This window comes from Columba livia, chromosome 5 (genome assembly GCF_036013475.1).
Source record: "Columba livia isolate bColLiv1 breed racing homer chromosome 5, bColLiv1.pat.W.v2, whole genome shotgun sequence".
NCBI classification, from domain to species: Eukaryota; Metazoa; Chordata; class Aves; order Columbiformes; family Columbidae; genus Columba; species Columba livia.
The window spans coordinates 42554044-42572686 of NC_088606.1; the positions used below are offsets into that span (position 1 = coordinate 42554044).

Consider the following 18643-nt stretch of genomic DNA (forward strand, 5'->3'; position numbering starts at 1 on the left):
AGGGGCTTCTCCCAGCCTCCCTTTGGTCAGGGCAAGAGTTTCCTGCAGCAGCTGGGGGAAACAAACCACCATGCCCAGGGACCACCATATCCCCTCTCCTCCATCGCTTCAAATGGCGTGTTGATGCTGGGGCTGCAGCCTCTCCGCCTTCGATGCACCGACACCGGTGCTGGGTGGGAGCTCTCCGCTCTTTTGGAAAATGGGGTTTGTTTTCTTTTCCAATAAAAATCTTTTTAAAAAAAATAGTCTGAACCCACCTCTTACCTCCACAAGGTGCTGGTGTGCTGGAAACCCCAACAAACCCCAGCTTTGCCAGCTCCAGCAGGGCCAGCAGTGAAGTCACCCTGTGGTTGGCACCAGCAGCCTGGTGTGCCACACACAGGGTCCTGGAGAAGGCGCATGGGTCAGACCTCACAGTCTCTTAGCAGCACTTTGAGATGACCCCCTTGCTCTCAGAAGGGGGGATGGGGCTGCCACCCACATGCTGCAGGATGTCTCCAGAGGGTGAAACTGGGAAGGACTGATGGGGCGATGACTCATTGACTCCTCACACCATAGCCATTGGTTTCTGGCCCGAGGTCTTTATTTGTCTCGGGGTGGGTTGGGCTGTGGTTGTAGCAGTTTAAAAAGAAAAAAAAAAAAAGCCCGCCGGGCCTTTTGGACACCGCTGTGTTAATTATCATAAAAACAGCGGCAGGGCAGTCCCCACCTGGGCTGGGGCAGCCTTTCTCCAGGTTGCACAGCTTCACTCCAGCATGGGGACAGGAAGGACATATGGACACATAGTTTTCCAGTGCCAGTGTGGCTCCATCCCATTCCTTGGCTGCATCTGGCCTTGCCTGCCAAGGCTTGCAGAGACCTGGCTTTTGGAGGGGCTGAGAAGCAGCCCCAGGGTGGTCTGGGCTGGGCACACAGGCAGGCTGGGAGGGGACTGGAGACGCTGGCTGAAGCCCGCATGCTGAGGGCTCCATCACAACACCGACGGCAGGATTACATCCATTTACAAAGCTCAGCAGCTGGCTCCTTTGGCCTCCTGGGGCGTCCCCCTGCACCCAGTGCAGGAGTGGGGCTGAGGACCACCACCATCCACTCCCACCCCCATCAGACCTCCCACACCTGCCATGGAGAGAACAGGGGCCTTCTCATGGCCCAGGTGAGACACAGGGTACATTTGCCACATTTCAAACCCTCTTCCCAATCCACTTCAAGACCCATCCCTCCTAAGAATGGTTACTGTCACTGTTGCTGCTGTCCACTTCTCAAGGGCCACATTTCCCTGGGGCCTTGGAGAGAAGTCCTGCACCACACCACTGCTTCTCTTTGCAGTTTTAGTTTCCATTGTAGCAGGAGGCAACTGGGTTTCACACTCCTCACCCAGAAGTGAGATGCTTGGTTTGTCTGTCTGTCCAGCTGATTGCTGGCCGAGGGCAGAAAGGGCGCGAAGGGGAGAGCGGAGCTGAAGCCCAGCAAAAAATTCCTCCCCAGATCTCTAGGTGAGGATGTATGATGGCGTCTCTCAAGGGAAAGGCAGGAGCTTGCCACATCTGCTGGGGCACAATCTTGACTGCCTTGGAAGGGGGCCTGCAGGACATCCCATGGGCATGCCCGAGCCAGCCTGGTCCAAAATGGCTGGCAAATGTTTGGCTCAAGTTTCTTCTCATTTTTTCAGTAATAAAAGGTTCAAAACCCTATTGAAAACATCCAGCAGTAGGCTGTCTGCATGCAGACAAGCTCTGATGCTCTGGAGATGGTCAGCCAGGGGGAGAAGAGCCATCCAGTCTTACGACAAACACTGATGACATTTCACCAACCTCTCAAGAGCAGGGAAATGGGGAGGGTTCCTGGTGATCACAGCTCTTGCCTCCAGCTTTCTCACTGGCTCCCCCAAGCTAGTCCCCAGGCCCAGGGTGACTGGAAGGAGCTGCAGCTCAGAGGTGCCTTAGACCTTTGTCAGCATTGGATGAAGGGCATCATCTGCAATCACTGCACAGTCAGCACTGTTGTGAGTGGGGAGCAGAGGACCTCCCTCCAGCAAAAGAGGCAAAGGGAAGGGCTTCAGTAAAGTTGCTGAAGTGGTCCCTGAGTGTCGATTTATCTGGCTGTGCCAATGTTCCTGTACTGGCACATGAGAAGGTGCTTGAAGGTTTTCTTGAAAGTGGCATTACAGAGGGCATAGCAGGCTGGGTTGATGGTGCTGTTGACATAGCAGAGCCAGTAGCCAATGTACCACACTGTTTCAGGTACGCAGGTCTCACAGAAGGTGTTGATGAGGACCATCACGTTGTATGGAGTCCATGTGAATATGAAGGCCAGCAGGATAGCAAATATGGTCCGGGTGACTTTCTTCTCCCGGGCTGCCATCTGGCGCTTCTTCCGTACCTGGCTCCTGGCAATGCTGGCAAACTTCCTGGCAACATTGACTGGTCGACTGTTGGCCAGGGAGTTATGGTCAGAGGCTCCTGCCTTGGCTGGGACAATCTCAATGGCGGTGACGCATTCAGTCCCAGTCTGCTTGGTGACGATCTTAATCTTGGACCATTTGGAAGATGGGTTCACCCGAGGGTGAGATGGGCTCTGTCCTTGCCCTGCTGGCAAAATTTCTGCTGTGGGCTTGTCTTTTGTGGTCTGGGTCATGCTGACTGTGCTGGACTCATTGGAGGTCTCCTTCTCCTCCTGATGGCCAGTGGCCTCCGTCTGCGCTGAGGGCTGGTCATCCACTTTCCCATTCCTCACCTCCTGCTTCACCTCCATAGCCTTCTTGGGAGAGTTGTTGTTGTTCTGTTTGACCAAGGGGCCCTTGAAGAAGCTGAGGGACTTGCCTTTCCTCTCTTTCCTGCTTTCAGGTTTGTGTCTCCTCACCCTGCTCCTGCTGGCCAGGGAGATGTGGATGTACAGCACTGTCATGATGACCACAGGCAGGTAGAAAGCAGCAATGGCTGTGCCGAAGGTCACTGCTGGGTTGGAGAGGAACTGGATGTAGCATTCCCTCTCAGGTACTGTCCTCTTGCCCACAATGAACTGCCAGAATAAGATGGCAGGGGCCCAGAGAATGAAGGACAATATCCATGCGGCTGCAATCATTAGGCCTGCCATCTTGGTGGTCCTCCTGGCTGGATATGTCAGGGGCTTGGTAACACAGAAGTACCGATCAAAGCTGATGATGAGCAAGTTCATGACAGATGCGTTGCTCACCACATAGTCCAGAGCCAGCCACAGGTCACACACCACAGCGCCCAGTGGCCAGTAGCCTTTGATGATGTAGACCGTGTAGAGGTTCATGGAGAAGACCCCAATGATGAGGTCTGCACAGGCCAGGCTGAAGAGGAAGTAGTTGTTGACAGTCTGGAGCTGGCGGTTCACCTTGATGGACAGCATCACCAGGATATTTCCCACCACAGTGACAAGGCTGAGTGAGCCGGTGACCGTGGCAATGAAAACCAGCTCCACTGTTTTGTAGTTGGTGGGAGGCTGGATGGCCACCTCGGAGCGGTTGCCCAAGGTGAAGTTGTCGTAGGTCAGGTTGGCCATCTTCACCTGCCAGGGCTGAGCAGAGAGGTTGTGCACGGGGTCTGCAAGGGGAGCAGGGACAGAAAGGGAAAATATCATGTCTGCAGGCCCGTGCTGACAGCATCTACTGCCTGCTCAGTTTCCCAGGCCAGCGCTGCTCTTGGCTAGTGCTTTGAATTCTCCCTCTGCCATTACAGCCTCCTCCCAGGAGCTCTTCGAAGGCACATTTTGTGTCCTCATTTAGCAATGGAGACCCACAGGGCTGAAGGGACAGGAGCAGCGACAGGGCTGGGAGGTGCAGTGGTCCCTTCTCTGCAGGGTCAGGGACCATCTGGCAGCAGGAACACAGCCTCACTGTGCCCAGGGGGGCTGGCAGAGTGGCTGAGGGGCTGCAGGAGGAAGGGGCTGTGGAGCTGAGTGGTGATGCTCAGTGCTTGCTGCAAGGACAACATGGCACAGAGACAGCACCATGCCCCGAGGACAAGAGTGGGTTTATGGTGTGCCCTGGGCACATCCTGCTGGCCTCCCAAAAGCACCTCCACCTCCCCCCCCCGCCAAGAGGGGGATAACCATAGGTAGGGCACCCCACAAAGCCCCTGCCATGGCCTGCACAGCTCACCTGCGTCTCTGGCGGCAAACAGCTCCTTCTGGAAGATGAAATCTGGGGCAGGGAAAACAGCAAGTTACCCTACAGCTACAGCCCCCAAGGAATTCATACAAGTCCCACAATGTCTTACTGAGGGGCACCAGTCTTTCCAATAGAGGTGACAAGGGGGTAACACTGCTTGGAGATGGATGCAGAAAACCCAATAAGGCTGAAAAATGGGTACTTTGTCTTGGCCCAGTTCACAGCCCAGCCCTGACAAGCATAGGAGAAGGAAGGGGTTGCATGAGTGCAATCAGCCAGTGATGCTGGGAGATGCTGGCCCCTTCCACCCATCCCACATCACACTGCATCTGCAGCCACACTAGCCATGGGGTGAATTCAGCCATCTCAGCCTGCTACATGGAATTATTTATGAAAAGCAGCAAAAATTTTGGAGAGAAAACTGTCTTCATCCAAACCAAGATGCCTGTGGTTAATTCCCCAAGGTAAGAGAAGAATGGACTTTAAAAAAAAAAATCAGTGGACCAAAACTGATGTGTTGAGATAAAGGGAATTTGTTGGAAGAAGAAGGAGAAGCAAAGGTGCCTGGGGAGGTGGGCTTGACAGAGGAGCTTCCCATCAGACCTGCCTCTCCTACGTCACCTGGACTTCCAAAACCACTGGGCCTTCACCAGCCTCATCCTGGGTGGTGAGGGAGCCCCAACCCCACCAACCCAGCAAGGGCAACATCTCCATTAGCTCCAGCTGGGTGGGGGTCCTGCTGGGCTGCCCACCTAGCCCCACAGGCACTGCCAGTAGCCTATGGGAGCCAGAGTGGCACAGCAGGAGTGCTTGCTTGACACAGCACGTCTCTGCAAGCTGCCTTGGGTAACAGTGCTGATGTCAAACACATAGGACTCCTGAAATTGATTTTACTAAATATATAAACACCCCATTAACACGCTCCTCCCTAAAACAGGGTTGGGCAGACTTTGGGATCAATTTGTGTTTCTAGAGTCTTTAAAAAATCTGCTCTTGCCTTTCGTTTGTGGTGAGGGTAGGACATTTGTACCACCAGCAAACATCCAAGGTTTTAATGTAACTGCTTTTTAAAGAGATGCAGGTGTGACAAAATGGAAGCATGGCTGCTGAGATGCTAGAGCTGGGTTACCAATGCAGCCATTAAGGCAGCTCCTGCATTAGCAAGGCTACAGCTGCAAGAGGGGCTGGGGTTGTCTAACACACACAGGGGAAAGCAAGTGGGTGAGGGAGAGAGAAATACTTCAGTACCATTATCCTGTGAGACGTGGCCTATGAAAACAAAGTGCTTTGAAAAGAAAGCAACACCTTTTGCTAAGTACTATGTGCTAAATACCGATGGGGTGAGGAAGCCTGGCAGCACTGCTCAGCTTTTCACCAAGCTGCAGGCGCAAGGGGTGCACCGAGGGAGAAGAAAAGAGGTTTCTGCTGCCATCCCTCCTGGGCACCCAGCCAGGGATGCAAGGAGAGGTGATAAGTGTTTAAAATGGCTTAGAAATATATAATCCCAGCAGTTTGGGGGCTGGTTTCAGTACAATTCAAATGAGTTTTAAATGCTTCACTTTGGTGAGATGGGGAGAATTAGCTGCCATTCTTGTGATAGCTAATCAAACTGATCAGACAAGCTAGCAATCAACCAGACATCTACCCCAGCTCTTCCAGGAAGAATTTGAAAATGTTGAAAAGAAACCTTTCTTTCATCTCTGCTAAAATGAGGGTTTCCATCGTTTTCCTTTCAGTTTATGAACCAGCGTCCCCTTCTAACTCTTAATAAATTAGTAATCGGCCTTGACAGAGGCTTGTATTCTCAGTTGCCCGAACTAAGGAGAGTCCATCTCGTCCCACTCCACAGAACCGCTTGTACAGGCCACAAGCAATGAGGAGGAGAGCGGCGCAGCCCCACTCGCGCGTCCTTGGATGCCACCCAGAGGTCATGCTGGAAACTGGTGTACTGGGACAGAGGCAGCGGCAGCCTCGGATTGAAGGACTTGAACGGGTGTTGTGAAAAAGAGCCCTCAGCGAAGGGCAAAAATAAAGCAATCTCCGGTTCGAGAGCAGGAGGGAGAAGGAGAACGGTTTTGGTGTGAAGATACATACGGCACAAGACACACAACAACATGTTCCAGCCAGAAGATGTGTGCAGCACCCACCCTCATCTCACACACCCTGGCTGTTCTCTGCTGTGCCCCAGCTGTCCAGCCTGCCTTCTTTCCCCATCTTCTGCACTCTCCATCCTGCTGGCTTGCTCTTCTGCCCAGGACACCCCATCTGAGCTTGCCAGGACAGCCCAGCACTGCCTTTGACACTTTGAGCAGGGCAAGCAGCTCAGCCCAGAGCTGGCAGTAGGCCAAGGATGCTATGAATTTGCCAGGTCTCACAGCAGCTGACCAAGCCATGTGTCATGCCTGCATAGGCACTGGGGACAGATGCTGCCATTTGCCTTTGAGCTGCTTTGCCGACCCCCCTCAGGGTGAACTTGCCTTGCTCTGCCCTAGGGGACTCCCCTTTCGCAGCAGCAGCTCCAGCCTGCTCAGGCTGGTTTCCACAGCTGCCCACTGGGATTGAGGGCACCTGGGCTATGTGGGGAGGGTCTGGGTGGAGGCACAACCTTTGGGCAACCCTGGCTCTGCCTGCATGCCAGGGTGTGCACAAGGATGGAGGGAGCACACAGGAGAGTTGCAGTGCCATGACAGATTCATTGGTGTGACTCCAGCTCCACTCTCATGCCAGACACATCACTGCCTCTGACACTGTGTAGTCCCCAGACACCAAGGGACCTCTCCAGACCCTGGAGGCTCACTACAAAATGCCTCCCCCATCCCCCCAATGCCCATCTCTCTCCTCCTGCACCTCCAGCAGCACATTTCTCCTCTCCCTCCCCTTATGCCTCGCATCCCACATTGTTCTCCTTGTCCCCATCTTCCTCTGCCCCACAGCTCCCTTCTGGCACTGCAGCCAGGGATGAGACACAGCCTTAGCAAAGCCCTGAGGACACTTCAGAAGAGCTCCTGGCACTGATGCCCCTACCTGCAACACCAGCTGGCTTTTCTCCCTGCTCATGTTGTGCCTTGTCTGCCATGCTCAGTGGGTGCTCTCCCAGACCTGCTCTCACCAGCCAGCTACAGCAAACTCCATCACCAGCCTCCTCCCTCTCTAAGACTCCCGGCAGTTATTTACAGCTGATTTTCTCCTCTCTGTCAAAGCCATGAGGAGCCTTTTGGTCTAAGAGCAACAGCACCCTTTGGTCTAAGAGTTTTAGTGGCCCCTGCAGCACCCACCAAGTGTGTCCTCAAGGCAGGGAAGGCTTTCTCTTCCCACCCACCATGTTGGATGTTGTGGATGAAGACATGAAGCACACCAGCAGTCACAGACCCAAGCAGATATGGTTTTAATTTGTTTGGGGGTCCATGTTTTTTGGGCAATGCTTGGGACAGCAGGGTCCCTATCATTGTTGGAGATCATGGGTGCCACTACTGTTGGGTGAGGAGACAACTCCAGAGCAAAGCCAGTCCTTCCCACGCCTCTGCAGTGACATCTGAGGGTACAGGGGAGAGCTCCTGCTATTTCCTTGCTGCACACCTTGTGTGCCCTTCTGGCAAAGCTTCCCACATGTCAGCTACTGCAAAGTGCCTTGCAGCCTGTCACCAGATGGCAAAGTAGAAAGCCCTGTTGTGGACTGAGGATGAGCCAAAAAGCCTGCACTGGATAGAAGCAGGAGCTGCATTGGGTGTAGTTAGTGACCGAGCACGCAACCTGTGTGGGACGGAGGGCGTCACTCCCTCTTGCCCTCCCTGTTGCCCCCCACATGGCAGGAGCTGGCCAACCTCCCCACCAGTGCAGCAAAGGAGAGGCTGGTATTTATGCACACCCACATGATGGTGGCACAGGAAGCTGTGGGATAAGCTCCTAGAGCAAGGAACTGTACTGCCCCAGTGTCCCCTGCCTCTGCTCGCTGTACTGCACAGCCTCCTTGGGCCCCTCCACAGCCCATGTCCCTCCTGCCACTGCCAGCTGCCCCCTCCCTGCTCCATCACTGCCTCCATCCCAGCCCCATCCTCAGGGCTGGGGGAGCAGAGGCAGGCGGGCAGAGGTGGTTTGAAGTGAGATGTCTGGGAACGAGCAGGGCCACACATGCACCCAGCATGCTCGGCAAGCATCGCCACCAGAAACCAAGCCCAGCGTTCACACACCTGTCAGGGGAGGATGCTGTTCACAGGGAAAAGGCAGGATTTAGATAGAGAAACTTTCCCAGAGGCTTCCAAGTGTGAGCTGCTCCCAGAGGAGACAGGATTTTGCTCTGCATAGGTGCAATCAGCCCTTCGGAGGAACAGCAAAGCTGAAGAGACCCCAAGCTCAGGGGGCTCCCACCACAGCAGGGATGGGGTGGCCATGGCTGCCAACTCCTGGCTGGGTGAACCATGCTGGACTCCAGGCACTGCCTGACTCCAGAAGAGAGGGAAGCTGGGCCCCTCCACCACGGCAGCATACCAGGGGAAGGCAAACACCACTGCCTGCTCCGGCTGGGCACACAGGGCTCCAACCAGGGCACATCAGCTCCAGCATCACCATGTGAAGTAGCCTGGCTAGGCCTCTCAGCCCTGCTACCGGTCCCCTGTTTGTCTCAGCCTTCCTAAAAGCACCAAGAGGGTGAAACAATCTTAATGGGATTAGTTCCATCACGTCAAACTGTCGATGTGACGCAGGGCCGGGCAGCCACAACCAGCCTCCCGAGAGGAGAAAGGGAGTGAGGGAAAGAAGATAGGAGGGTTAGAAGATGCTGAACAGATACTTGCGTTTATGGCTCGTGCGTGTCTGTGACACAAAGGGAAGGGGCGACACTCCATGAAGGGGTGACAGTTTGTGGTGCTAATTGCGTTATCTAATAGCCGTTAATTAGTTCCTGAGTCATGCCACCAGTTTACATCTAGTGAGGGATTGTTCTGGTTGACAGATTCACAGCCCTTGAAGAGTGTGAAAATAGAGCTCCTAGATACCAGGAACAGGCACCTTAGAAATACAATGTATGGGGAGAGAATCAAGGGGGAGCCTGTGCCTGGCAGAGGGATTAGCCTGTGTTTGCAGCATCGGGAAGGGCTGGTGTCAGACTGCTCCTGTGCCTCTGCGTCGGGAGTGAAGGCAACAAACCAACCAAGACAACAGAAAGGAGCTGAGGGGCCAGCAGGATTTGCTGCATTAAGATGGCAGGGCTCCCTCTGCCCTCCTGGCTCCAGCTGGCAGCTGCAGTGGCACAGCGAGGGTTGATGGGCCCCTCAAGTCTTTATCCCACTCCAGAAGAGATCTGAGCCATTGTGCTAGAGGAATTGCTCCTTGCCAGTAATCTACGGGGCTGATCTGAGCATCTTATTTTTCCTTTGAATAATTTATTCCTCATTTTCATCTGCTATTCAACTGCTTCTCATGAGGCAAAGCAAATTCCTCTGTCCCCACAAGCTGGGAGTCTCTGCTGGCTTTTCCTGGAGCCACCGGAGAAGCAGTGAGCTCAGCAGCACAGGAGCTGCCAGCCTTCAGGGGAAAGTAAGGGGGGCTGGAGAATCCCCTCTGCATTCAGCATGTGTTTGTGCATCAGCTTTTGAAAAATCCCTGTGACTGGGGCCGGAGTGTTGCAGTCACCTAACCTGACCACCTGTGCTGAGCAACCCAGGAGCTACCCTGCCTTCACCATTGCTTGTAACCAGGTGGTTGTCACTGGATTTCAAAGCAAAACTAAGGCACCCTATCCAAGGCAACATGCACCCAGCCATGAGAAGCACTCGCAGGTCAGAGCTGTGAGTTACAAGTTGCCCACCTAAGTGGTGCCCAGGCCAGCACACTCACCAGCATCCCACAGCTGGCACAGCTGCATCCCCCCACCCAAGCTGACCCTCCAGTGCTTGCCTGTAAGCCTAAAGTGCCCCATTTCATACACAGCTCATAAGGGGCCACGCACCATCTACCCCCAACATTACCAGGCAAGAAGCAAATTGGCGAGAAAGTGGGTTTAGGTGGTCAAAAGTCACTCCTGTAAATAACCTTCTAGCACACTGGCTGCTCTGACAATTAATTAACTATCTGTCTCCCAATTAGGCCCAATAAATAATCTATCATTGGAATGTTAATTAGTGAGTGTGCCCAGCAAATGTCATGCAACCCAACCCCAGCCTTACCCTGCTGTGCCCAGCCCATGGCTCTTGGGCACTGATGGTTCCCCAGCGGCTCCTGCACCAGCTCCAGTGGGTGACATCATGCGGGGAGAAGGCTCACTGTAGGGACATCCTGCAGTGGGGCCAGAGGGCTTGTCATGCCTTCCCTCCTGTGCCCTCTGCCTTGGGTCTCCAAGGGCTGTAGCTCTGGGCCATCAGCAGAGCTCAGCCCATGCCCGTGAGCAGGGAAGGTGCTTGGCTTTCAGCTGAGCCTGGGACAGAGCCACATTTCTCCCTCCCATCTACTGCATTAATGCTCTCTGCCTCAGAGAGATGCTCACGTTCTTTTATATCCCTGGGCTGAAGCTTTAATAAGACTCAGCTGTTTAAAGGCAGTGCAACAGAAATAACCATGCTGGAGCTACAGGTCCTGCTGCTGGGAAGGGCTTTGGGCTCAGCTGGCAGAGAGGTGAAGGAGGGTGATGGTGGATCACAGCAACAAGTGGCTGCCTGGATGAGCTGGGCACTCCCCAGGGAGAGAGGTGAGCAGGCAGGGTCAGATGCCTGCAGGACAGACAGTGCTAGAGGAAGGACTGGGGGGAAGAGTTGTTGCAAGACCTCAGATCTGGTTGTTTAGGAAAGCAGCTCTCCCTGCCCCAGGGACAAGGATAGGTCTTGCCTGGGGACAGCAAGGGGGGAGCCCATTGCAGGGAACCCACTCACACTGCCACTGCCCCACACTGTCATCCATACCAGCTACCTGTCCAGGGTGCTGGCCCACCACATTCCCCCCAGTAGCCAGGGCTGGCACTGGGCAAGGGGGGCTGACCCCCATGCAGAGAGCTGCAGCACCCTGTGCCCACCCTACTTGCCCCCTTGGGTCCCCACAGGCCACGAGCTGGGGATGTGGCTCAGGCAAAGCACCAAATGTGAGCTGTGAGGGGCTGCTGCTTCCATGAGATTGCATCTCATCAGGGGTGAGAGTCTTCCCAGGAGGGAGGTGCAGCAGCCTGCTAGGTGCTGGGCTCTTGTGGAGGGCTCCAGCCAGGAGATACCCTTCAGTCAGACTAGCTGGGAAAGACCCTCTCTCCTTCCCCCCCTCTTCCCAGGAATGACTTGGCAGCCCTGGGCAATCCTTGCCTTCCCAATGGTACTGAAGGATTTTGATCAGATGCTTCTCTCCTGAGCTCTGCACAGGGGGAGAAGGCTCCAGGAGCATTGGGTGGCTACAGGTGGCAGTGGAGGATCCCAGATCAAGCAGGAGGATAGATGGATGCTTGAGTCTGTGCATTAGGGACGCAGTATTTGCCCCAGCCAGATCAGAGCTGTTAGGAGTGCGGGAGGGGGACACAGATTTATCTGTAAGCAACTAACCCCGGGAAAGCACCAAGGTGCTCATCTGAAATTTTAAAGAGTGAGATAGGAACCAGAGCCTCTTGCCCCATGGAGCAGGGCAAGGCTCTGTGGGGCTTTGAAAGGACAAGTAAGCCAGCTATGTAACGAGTAAGAGAAAAGAGAGTTGATGCCCTGAGCTAAGGGCAGAAAATCGGGCAAGAGCAAGGGCACGTGCTGGATGAATGTGAAAGAAGAGAGCCCTAGTCCTGGGGACGGGCAGCAGAGGGGAATCTCTGGGGTGCTAACAAAAAAGGAAACTGAAAACATTAGACGTGGCCACAAGATCTGCCAAAGCGTTCAGTGTTGGAGGTGACACCTGAGCAAGGGGATGGAGCGAAGGACAGGAGACAGAGCAGGAGGTGTGCAGGGAAGCCCAGGGCATGGGCAGGCAGCACAGGAGGCATGGGGGGCCAGGGGAGGAGAGCAGGTAGGAAACTCCTGTCCATGGCAATAAAAGAGAAGGAGAGAGAAGAAGAGGAAGGGGGTGGGAATAGCTTCAGGCTGCCAGGGTGGGATTGCAAATCTCCCCCACAGAAAAGCCCTAAGAAACACTTCAGAGAGGGCAAGACTTTGCACAGGAACACTGCCTGCAAATCTCTCCCTGTTGCCTTCCCTGGAGGTTCCCGCTAGTCAAGTGGGAGACCTCTTCCACTCAGGCAGCCCAGCTCTGCCTAGAAGTCACCTCTCTCACTAAAGAATGGTGGTCCAAAGCCTATCATGGCCCTACACCAATGTCACAGGCAGCACCCCTCAATTGCCTGTGGCTGCACATGGTGGCAGAAAGTTTAATTAGTCAGGCACCACTTATGAGCCATGGTGGGTGATCTGAGCTCTGCCAACGACCTCCAGAAGACCATGCTAGATGCTGCTCCTAAGTGCCGCAGAAAGGCAGACCCAAGCCCCGCCAACTCACGCCTGTTGTCAGGCAAAGGCTAATGCCAGTAGGGTTTCACTCCTCTCTGCACACACGCACACACATTTTTGGCTTTAATGGGACTGCACGTGATATAACTGCCAGAAGAGCAGGGATCCAAACTACCCCAAAGGCACTAGAGTCAGTGAGATGCAGGGTATGCTCCTCCCCTTCTCAGTCATGCAAAGATTCCACAAGGACGCCTGTCCGTCCTCTGCCATGCTGCCTGTGGTGGAGCCTCACTAACATCAACATCGGGAGGGTTTGCGAGCGAGGGGTCACGGAAGCGAGGCGCCACGCATGTCTCTAGAGAGCCGCCCTGTGACCTGGAGCGGACGCCGGGACATCGTGTTTGCAGAGTGATGTTTTCAGACCTCGGCGTTGCACAACGGGAGCTTTGAGTTTCCCACAGACGAATCAATCTAACTCTGCTTAAGGAGCCTAAAGATGTTAACCCATTAACTAGCCAACACAAACCAACTCCGCTGTGAGCCTTAAACCTTTGGACGATGTTTCACCCAGCACCTGATGCCAGCCCGCGCTGTGCTTTGTGCCAGCCTGCAAGGTGCTCTAAAATGCATCAGATTTAATAGCAGCTGTGGTAGCAGAGGATCTCCTTCTCTGGCTGGCTTTCTTGGATAGAGTGCAGCCAGCCTCAATAGCTTGGTACCACGTTAAAAGCTCCGGCCGAACCCGCTACATCTGAGGAGCTCCGTGGTTTACACTGGGTCCTGCCTTTAAAGGACAAACTTCCTGGCTGTGGCTCTTCCTGTGCCAGCTGACCTAGGACTGTGAGGCTCTTGAGGACAAGCACACAGCCCCTGTGGTTTCCCACAGCCTTGCCCAGCCCTTTCTGAGTCACGGAACCAGCGCCCCGGGTGGGTGCAGGTCCTCTGTACTGGCACGTCTCAGCCTGCATAGTGCTGGGGCAGGGGGTGACAGGAAGGGAGCAGTGGGACATTGGCATCTCTGCCACTGCAACATGCACCAAGTGGGGCACGGGATGCACAAGAACGAAGGGTACACAGGTTCACAGTGAGACAGGAAGGTCAGTGTCACTTCCATGGCTCTGATTTCCAGGACCACCAGCAACGGTTTTGGGGATTGTCAGAGAAAGGAGAATCTGTGCTGGTAGTTGGTGCATTTAGAGGCTTGGACAGGTTGGTGAAGCTAATTTTCTCAGCAAACTTACATTTTTAAAGGTGTAAACAGAGCCCTTGTTGGAGTTCCTCCTCTGTATAGAGCAGTCTTGGGTTGAAGGCATCTCTGGAGGGCCCCAGGAGCAGCTGTGGGGCAAAGGCATGAGCAGCCATGCCCATCATATGAGGGATCAGAGTGGGGAACATCTCCAGCAGAACCTCAGTTGCCAATGCCCACTGTGCTGGGAGACTCAAAGTCTGAAGGCTAGGTCAAATGACAGTGCAGCAAGACCTGCTCATCTATCCACAGGGAAGGTGGGGTGGGTGTCAACACGCACACAGGTTGTGGATGCCTGGGTGTCTGTCAGGGGCAGAAGGAGGCTGACTGTGCATCTGCCGCTAAAACCCTGCTGGGTTTTAGCATCAAGGAGGAAGACCTGTAAGCAAGACACCCTACTCCTGCATCAGTAGTCAGTTGCCCCACTGCAGCCTCATCAACAAAATACTGGTGTAGCATACAAAAGTGCCCAGAGAGCACTTGCCCCAGATTAATTTGTCCAGAAATGCCTAACTCCTTGAAATTTCAGCAAATTAATGTATCAAGGCCACCACACTTCTGCACTTGGCTATGAGTTAAACAAGGGCCACCCATTAACTTCCTCACCACCTGGCCTGCTGGGGCCAACAGAAAAGTCTTCCTAGAAACTGGCGGTTGTTTTCTAACTGGTTGTCCAAATCCCTCATAAGAGGGATGGCCTTGGCATGGCTCCAAACACTGGCTTGAAGAGGCTTCAACATTTCGCAGGTGCTGAGGATGTCCCCGCCACCAGCAGCATCTGGCACACTCATGGAGGTATTGGTGCTCAGGTGGGCTAAAGAGTCAGTGGTGAGGTACTGGGAAAGGGATGAGGAAAACAGAGAAAGTAGATGGGAATGATCTGGTTCAAGCTTCCACTTCTTGTGCCATGTCTCGCACCATCACATCTCCATGAAACACATACCCTCTAAATATGCAGTTTTAGAGCCAGCCCGGAACAGATGCTAAAGTGCAAAGCAAACCTCCTCCTTTGGCTTACTGGAGAGCAACAAGGGCATAGCACCATGTCAGATTGAGAAGAGACTGGCTCAAGGACAACACCTCCTTCTCCAGAAGATGCCCATCAAAGTCCCAATGTAGCCTGCTGAGGAGAAGGGGTCAGCTTGTGCACATGAAACTCTTGCTGCACATACATGCATAACGAAAGAGGAGCTGCGTTTGTGCAGAAAGCAGCAGCCCCTTGCAAACAGCCTCCATTTCCCTCTCCTCTTGCTATTGCTCTCCCCGCTGTCTTTGCAGGGCTGCATCTGCCACCTTGGCTGGGCACTCACCAGCTCTCCTCACCTCTGTGGATGCTGCTGGCTGGGGCCTGGCAGAGAAGAGCTCCACAGTGAAGGTGGCTAGGGATGGCTCTGCATCAGCCAGTTATCCTGCTCTCACTACTTTTATTCCCTGTTTTTTTCTTTTTTTTTTCTTTTTTTTTTCTTTTTTTTTTTTTTTTTTTCTGTACAGATATTTGTCACTTTAATTTAAAAACAAACCAAAACCAACAAAAATCTAACCATGACAAAACCTGATATCAATAGGATCCTCATGGGGATAGTTTAAAGAGAAAAACCATGCTCCTTCTGCAAACTCAGAGTAATTGGATCACAGTATTAATTAATCATTTCAGTTCATTTCTCTTCTGTGAAAGAAAACAGACTGACCCGCTGAGATGGGTATGCCCCTTCTGTGAATAAACCAACTGCTTTTACCAGTTGATCTCCTCCTCCTCCTCTTTCTCCCCCCAGCTTTCCTGCTGCCCACTCGCCGGGTCACTCCCAGTGCCACTTCCACTCAGTCTGGCAGACCTGGGAACCTGCTGCTGGCTCACGGGCACACGGGCTTGGCTCCTGCAGGAAGCAGCAGCTGGCTGCACACAGGGACACCACCAGATACCCGTTCCCATCCCCACTTTCCCCACCCAGCAGCCTGTCTGAGGAGTGAATTGGGGATGGGTCAATACTTCTTAGGATCCTTGTACAGGTGAAGTCTCCCACTTGGATGCCCTGCTGGGATGCCTCACAGGAGCCTAGTCTGGGCTGGAGAGGAGCAGCAGGTGCTCAGATCACAGAAGTCAAGGCATTAGGAAGCAGTAGGTGATGCCCAGCAGTAGGGACAGTGAAAAGCATCTTGCTGTCACCTGTGATTTCAATGTGAGCATTGTCACTGGTGATGTTTCACCAAAAACCTGGGCTCTAGAATGCTGGCATCTGTGTAATTTGATAGACAGTGCCAGCTTCCACAAACTACCCCTCTGGGTGGGTACCAGCAGGATGAGCTGGGGAGCTCATCCTTTGAGTAGTGGCAGGAGAAGCCGAGCCATCCTCAGAGATCACTCAGGGCACCTGTGACAAAGCAGGGAGCCTTCAAATGCCCAAGCAGAGCCACCAGCTTTGCCAGCTGCCAGCAGGGCACAGAGGAATGCTAGCTGTTCCTCAGGTGGGAAAGTATCTTCCTAGCCTTGGTCTTTGAAAAAGACCAGCTGGAAAATGCAGTCACAACACAGAGGGGTTTCAAACAGGACAGAGAGAACCCAGCTTTGCTTTGATTTAAAGGAATTGAGTGGAGGGAGGAAGATAATAATTGTTCCCTGATTTGAAGCCAATGCCATTATTTTGGGAGAAGAGTGGAATTGCCTTACTCTTGTCCACTATGGATGGGGCAGCCCTGCCATTACCAGTGAGGAGGGTGCAGCTGGAACAGCAAGAGATAACGGGGAGATTGGAACCCCCCTTGGGAGGGAGGGGGCAAGATCGGTCCCCCTTGCAACACCCAGCCCAGCAAAGGGCTCTGTTGGGAGGTGGGGGGACATCTGCCTAGTCATGTCCTGAGAGGTGTCTACAATGGTCAGAGGGTTTTTATTCAGTGTGGGAACAAAGTATCCAAAAGATAGAGAACCTTGTCCCTGCTGCTTTTTTTGGAATATAGAGGGAAGAAAAGAAAACATGCAGGTAGTTTCCTGCCCAGAAAACAAACCTCCTTCGAAGAGGAGATAACAGGGAAGCAAATAACCCCCACCCTGGGTTCCCCACTGTGGGGGTGCCTGCCCCTGGGGGTGCAGGCTGCTCATATGCCCGTGGCGGGGTACCGACAGGGCCAGTTCCCAGGTGATCAGAGGGACCCGATGTGCCTTGGACCACGGATCCCGGGGAGCGGTGTTGGTTTGGATGGGAGCAGGGAAGGGATGTGCCAGACCTCGTCCCGGTGTCCTGGCAGGGCTGCAGCCCTGCACGACTCCGCACATCCCGGGGTGGCGAACCAATGCAGGGCTCCCGGCCCGCGGGGCACGCCCGGGGCTCTCGGAGCAACACGGGAGTGCGGGAAAGTTGGTGGAGAGAGACCATCCCATGCCTGGGGCGACCGGGTGCTACATCCCTCAGGGGTGCGCACCCCCCCTCCCCATGCACCTTCAAGCCATGCTGCCCCCCACCCCCGCAGGGACTCTCCGGGGGGGCCCGCGGGGTGCCCCGCCCCGTGCACACGCAGCCCCCGAGCAGCGACTCACCGGGCAGCCCCCAGGGCGCGCCGCCGCCCGCCGCCGAGCGGTTCTCAGCCGCCATGGTGCAGCGCCGAGCCCGCCGCCGCTGAGCCGGGGACTCCGGCTCGCATGGCCCCGGCCGGCTCCCGGCTCCCGGCGGCGTCGTGCGCGGTGGAGGGGCGGGGAGGGGCGGGGGGAAGGGAGGGCCCGGCGCCGCCGGCTCCGCTCGGTCCTCCCCCCACCCCCTCCCTCTCCCGCTCCCAGATGTGCCTCCCCCAGATGTGCGCTCCTCTCCCCTCCGCAAAGACTCACCGGGGCGGGAGCGAGGGGACCACGACTTCAGGGAGCTGTGGACAAGTCCGACGCTGCTGTTCCCCCGCTTCCTCACCCCTAGATGTGGCTCCCCGTCCCCGCCACCCAGATGATGGGGGAGTCGGTACCGGACAGGTGCGGGTCCCCCGCCGGGCCGGCGGGAGCGCTCCTTTGCAGCACCGCGGACAGCGCCGCCCTCCCCGGGACCGCCCGTTCCCGCCCGCTCCCGCCCGCTCCCCGCCGCCACGTCCCGCCCGGGAGCAGCCGGAGCGCGGCCGGGAGCCCCTGCTGCTCCCGCGAGCCCAGCAGCCCTGCTCGAATACCAGCAGCTGTTAGTGCAGCTCCGCTGCCGCCGGCAGCGCCGGGAGCCCCGAGGCCTCAAGGAGGGAGAGAGCGAGGCAGCGGGAGAGATGGAGCGGGGTCCGGCACAGTCCGGACAAAGGGAGTCCTCGGTGAGCTCCCCGGCCCCCAGAGTACAGTTAAAATCCGGTCCTGGTGCACACATCCGCAAACTCGAAATGCACAATGAACTCTCTGCCGGGTTGTCACTAACATGCAGTATTGGGGTTTTCCCCCAGAAACAAAAACATCAACGGACAGTTTCACTATCAGTTGACTGCCCCACAGGTTCTGCTTTCTAGTTTCATTGCAATTATGAGAAAGTGTCAAGCAAGGAGAAACAAATGGAAAAAAAAAAATCTGTCTTCTCTGTTCTGTAGAACACCTTTCCCTTTCTCTCTGCTTATACCTAGACCAACTCTCTAACCCACCCTCTGCCTCTCACTTGTACTGTCTCACAGACACACTGAGGTATCATTTCCCCATCTGCTTGGCGCTCACACATACATACATAAATACACATAAACAAATAAACGCCCCATTTTCTCCCTTCTTTGAGTGATTACAGTCTCAGACAAGTTCTCACCATCCACTCCTTCACCTCCTCACCCTCTTCTCTTACATCTCTTGCTCTGGAAGGTAGCACTTAACTAAAGTCTGGAGTTTGATGTCAATGTCTCATCTAAAATGTTAGCCAGATGTGACCGGTTCAC

At 54.7% G+C, this 18643-nt stretch overlaps 1 protein-coding gene across 6 annotated transcripts; it reads right to left on the minus strand.

Moving 5' to 3' along the window:
- Positions 1-561: 561 nt before the first annotated feature.
- Positions 562-18111, minus strand: CHRM4 (cholinergic receptor muscarinic 4). 6 transcript variants are annotated; one of them, XM_065064681.1, is made up of 3 exons: positions 17592-18111; positions 4127-4168; positions 562-3569 (listed from the first exon to the last, which is right to left on the minus strand). In XM_065064681.1, the coding sequence occupies exons 1-3, from the start codon at positions 18094-18096 to the stop codon at positions 2092-2094; spliced, it is 2025 nt and encodes a 674-aa protein (XP_064920753.1). In that variant the 5' UTR covers positions 18097-18111; the 3' UTR covers positions 562-2091. The 6 variants fall into 6 exon arrangements, with proteins under 6 accessions (XP_064920753.1, XP_064920756.1, XP_021142844.1 ...); XM_065064684.1 differs by lacking the exon at positions 17592-18111 and adding an exon at positions 17307-17554; XM_021287169.2 differs by lacking the exon at positions 17592-18111 and adding an exon at positions 10297-10441.
- Between the last annotated feature and the right edge of the window lie 532 nt (positions 18112-18643).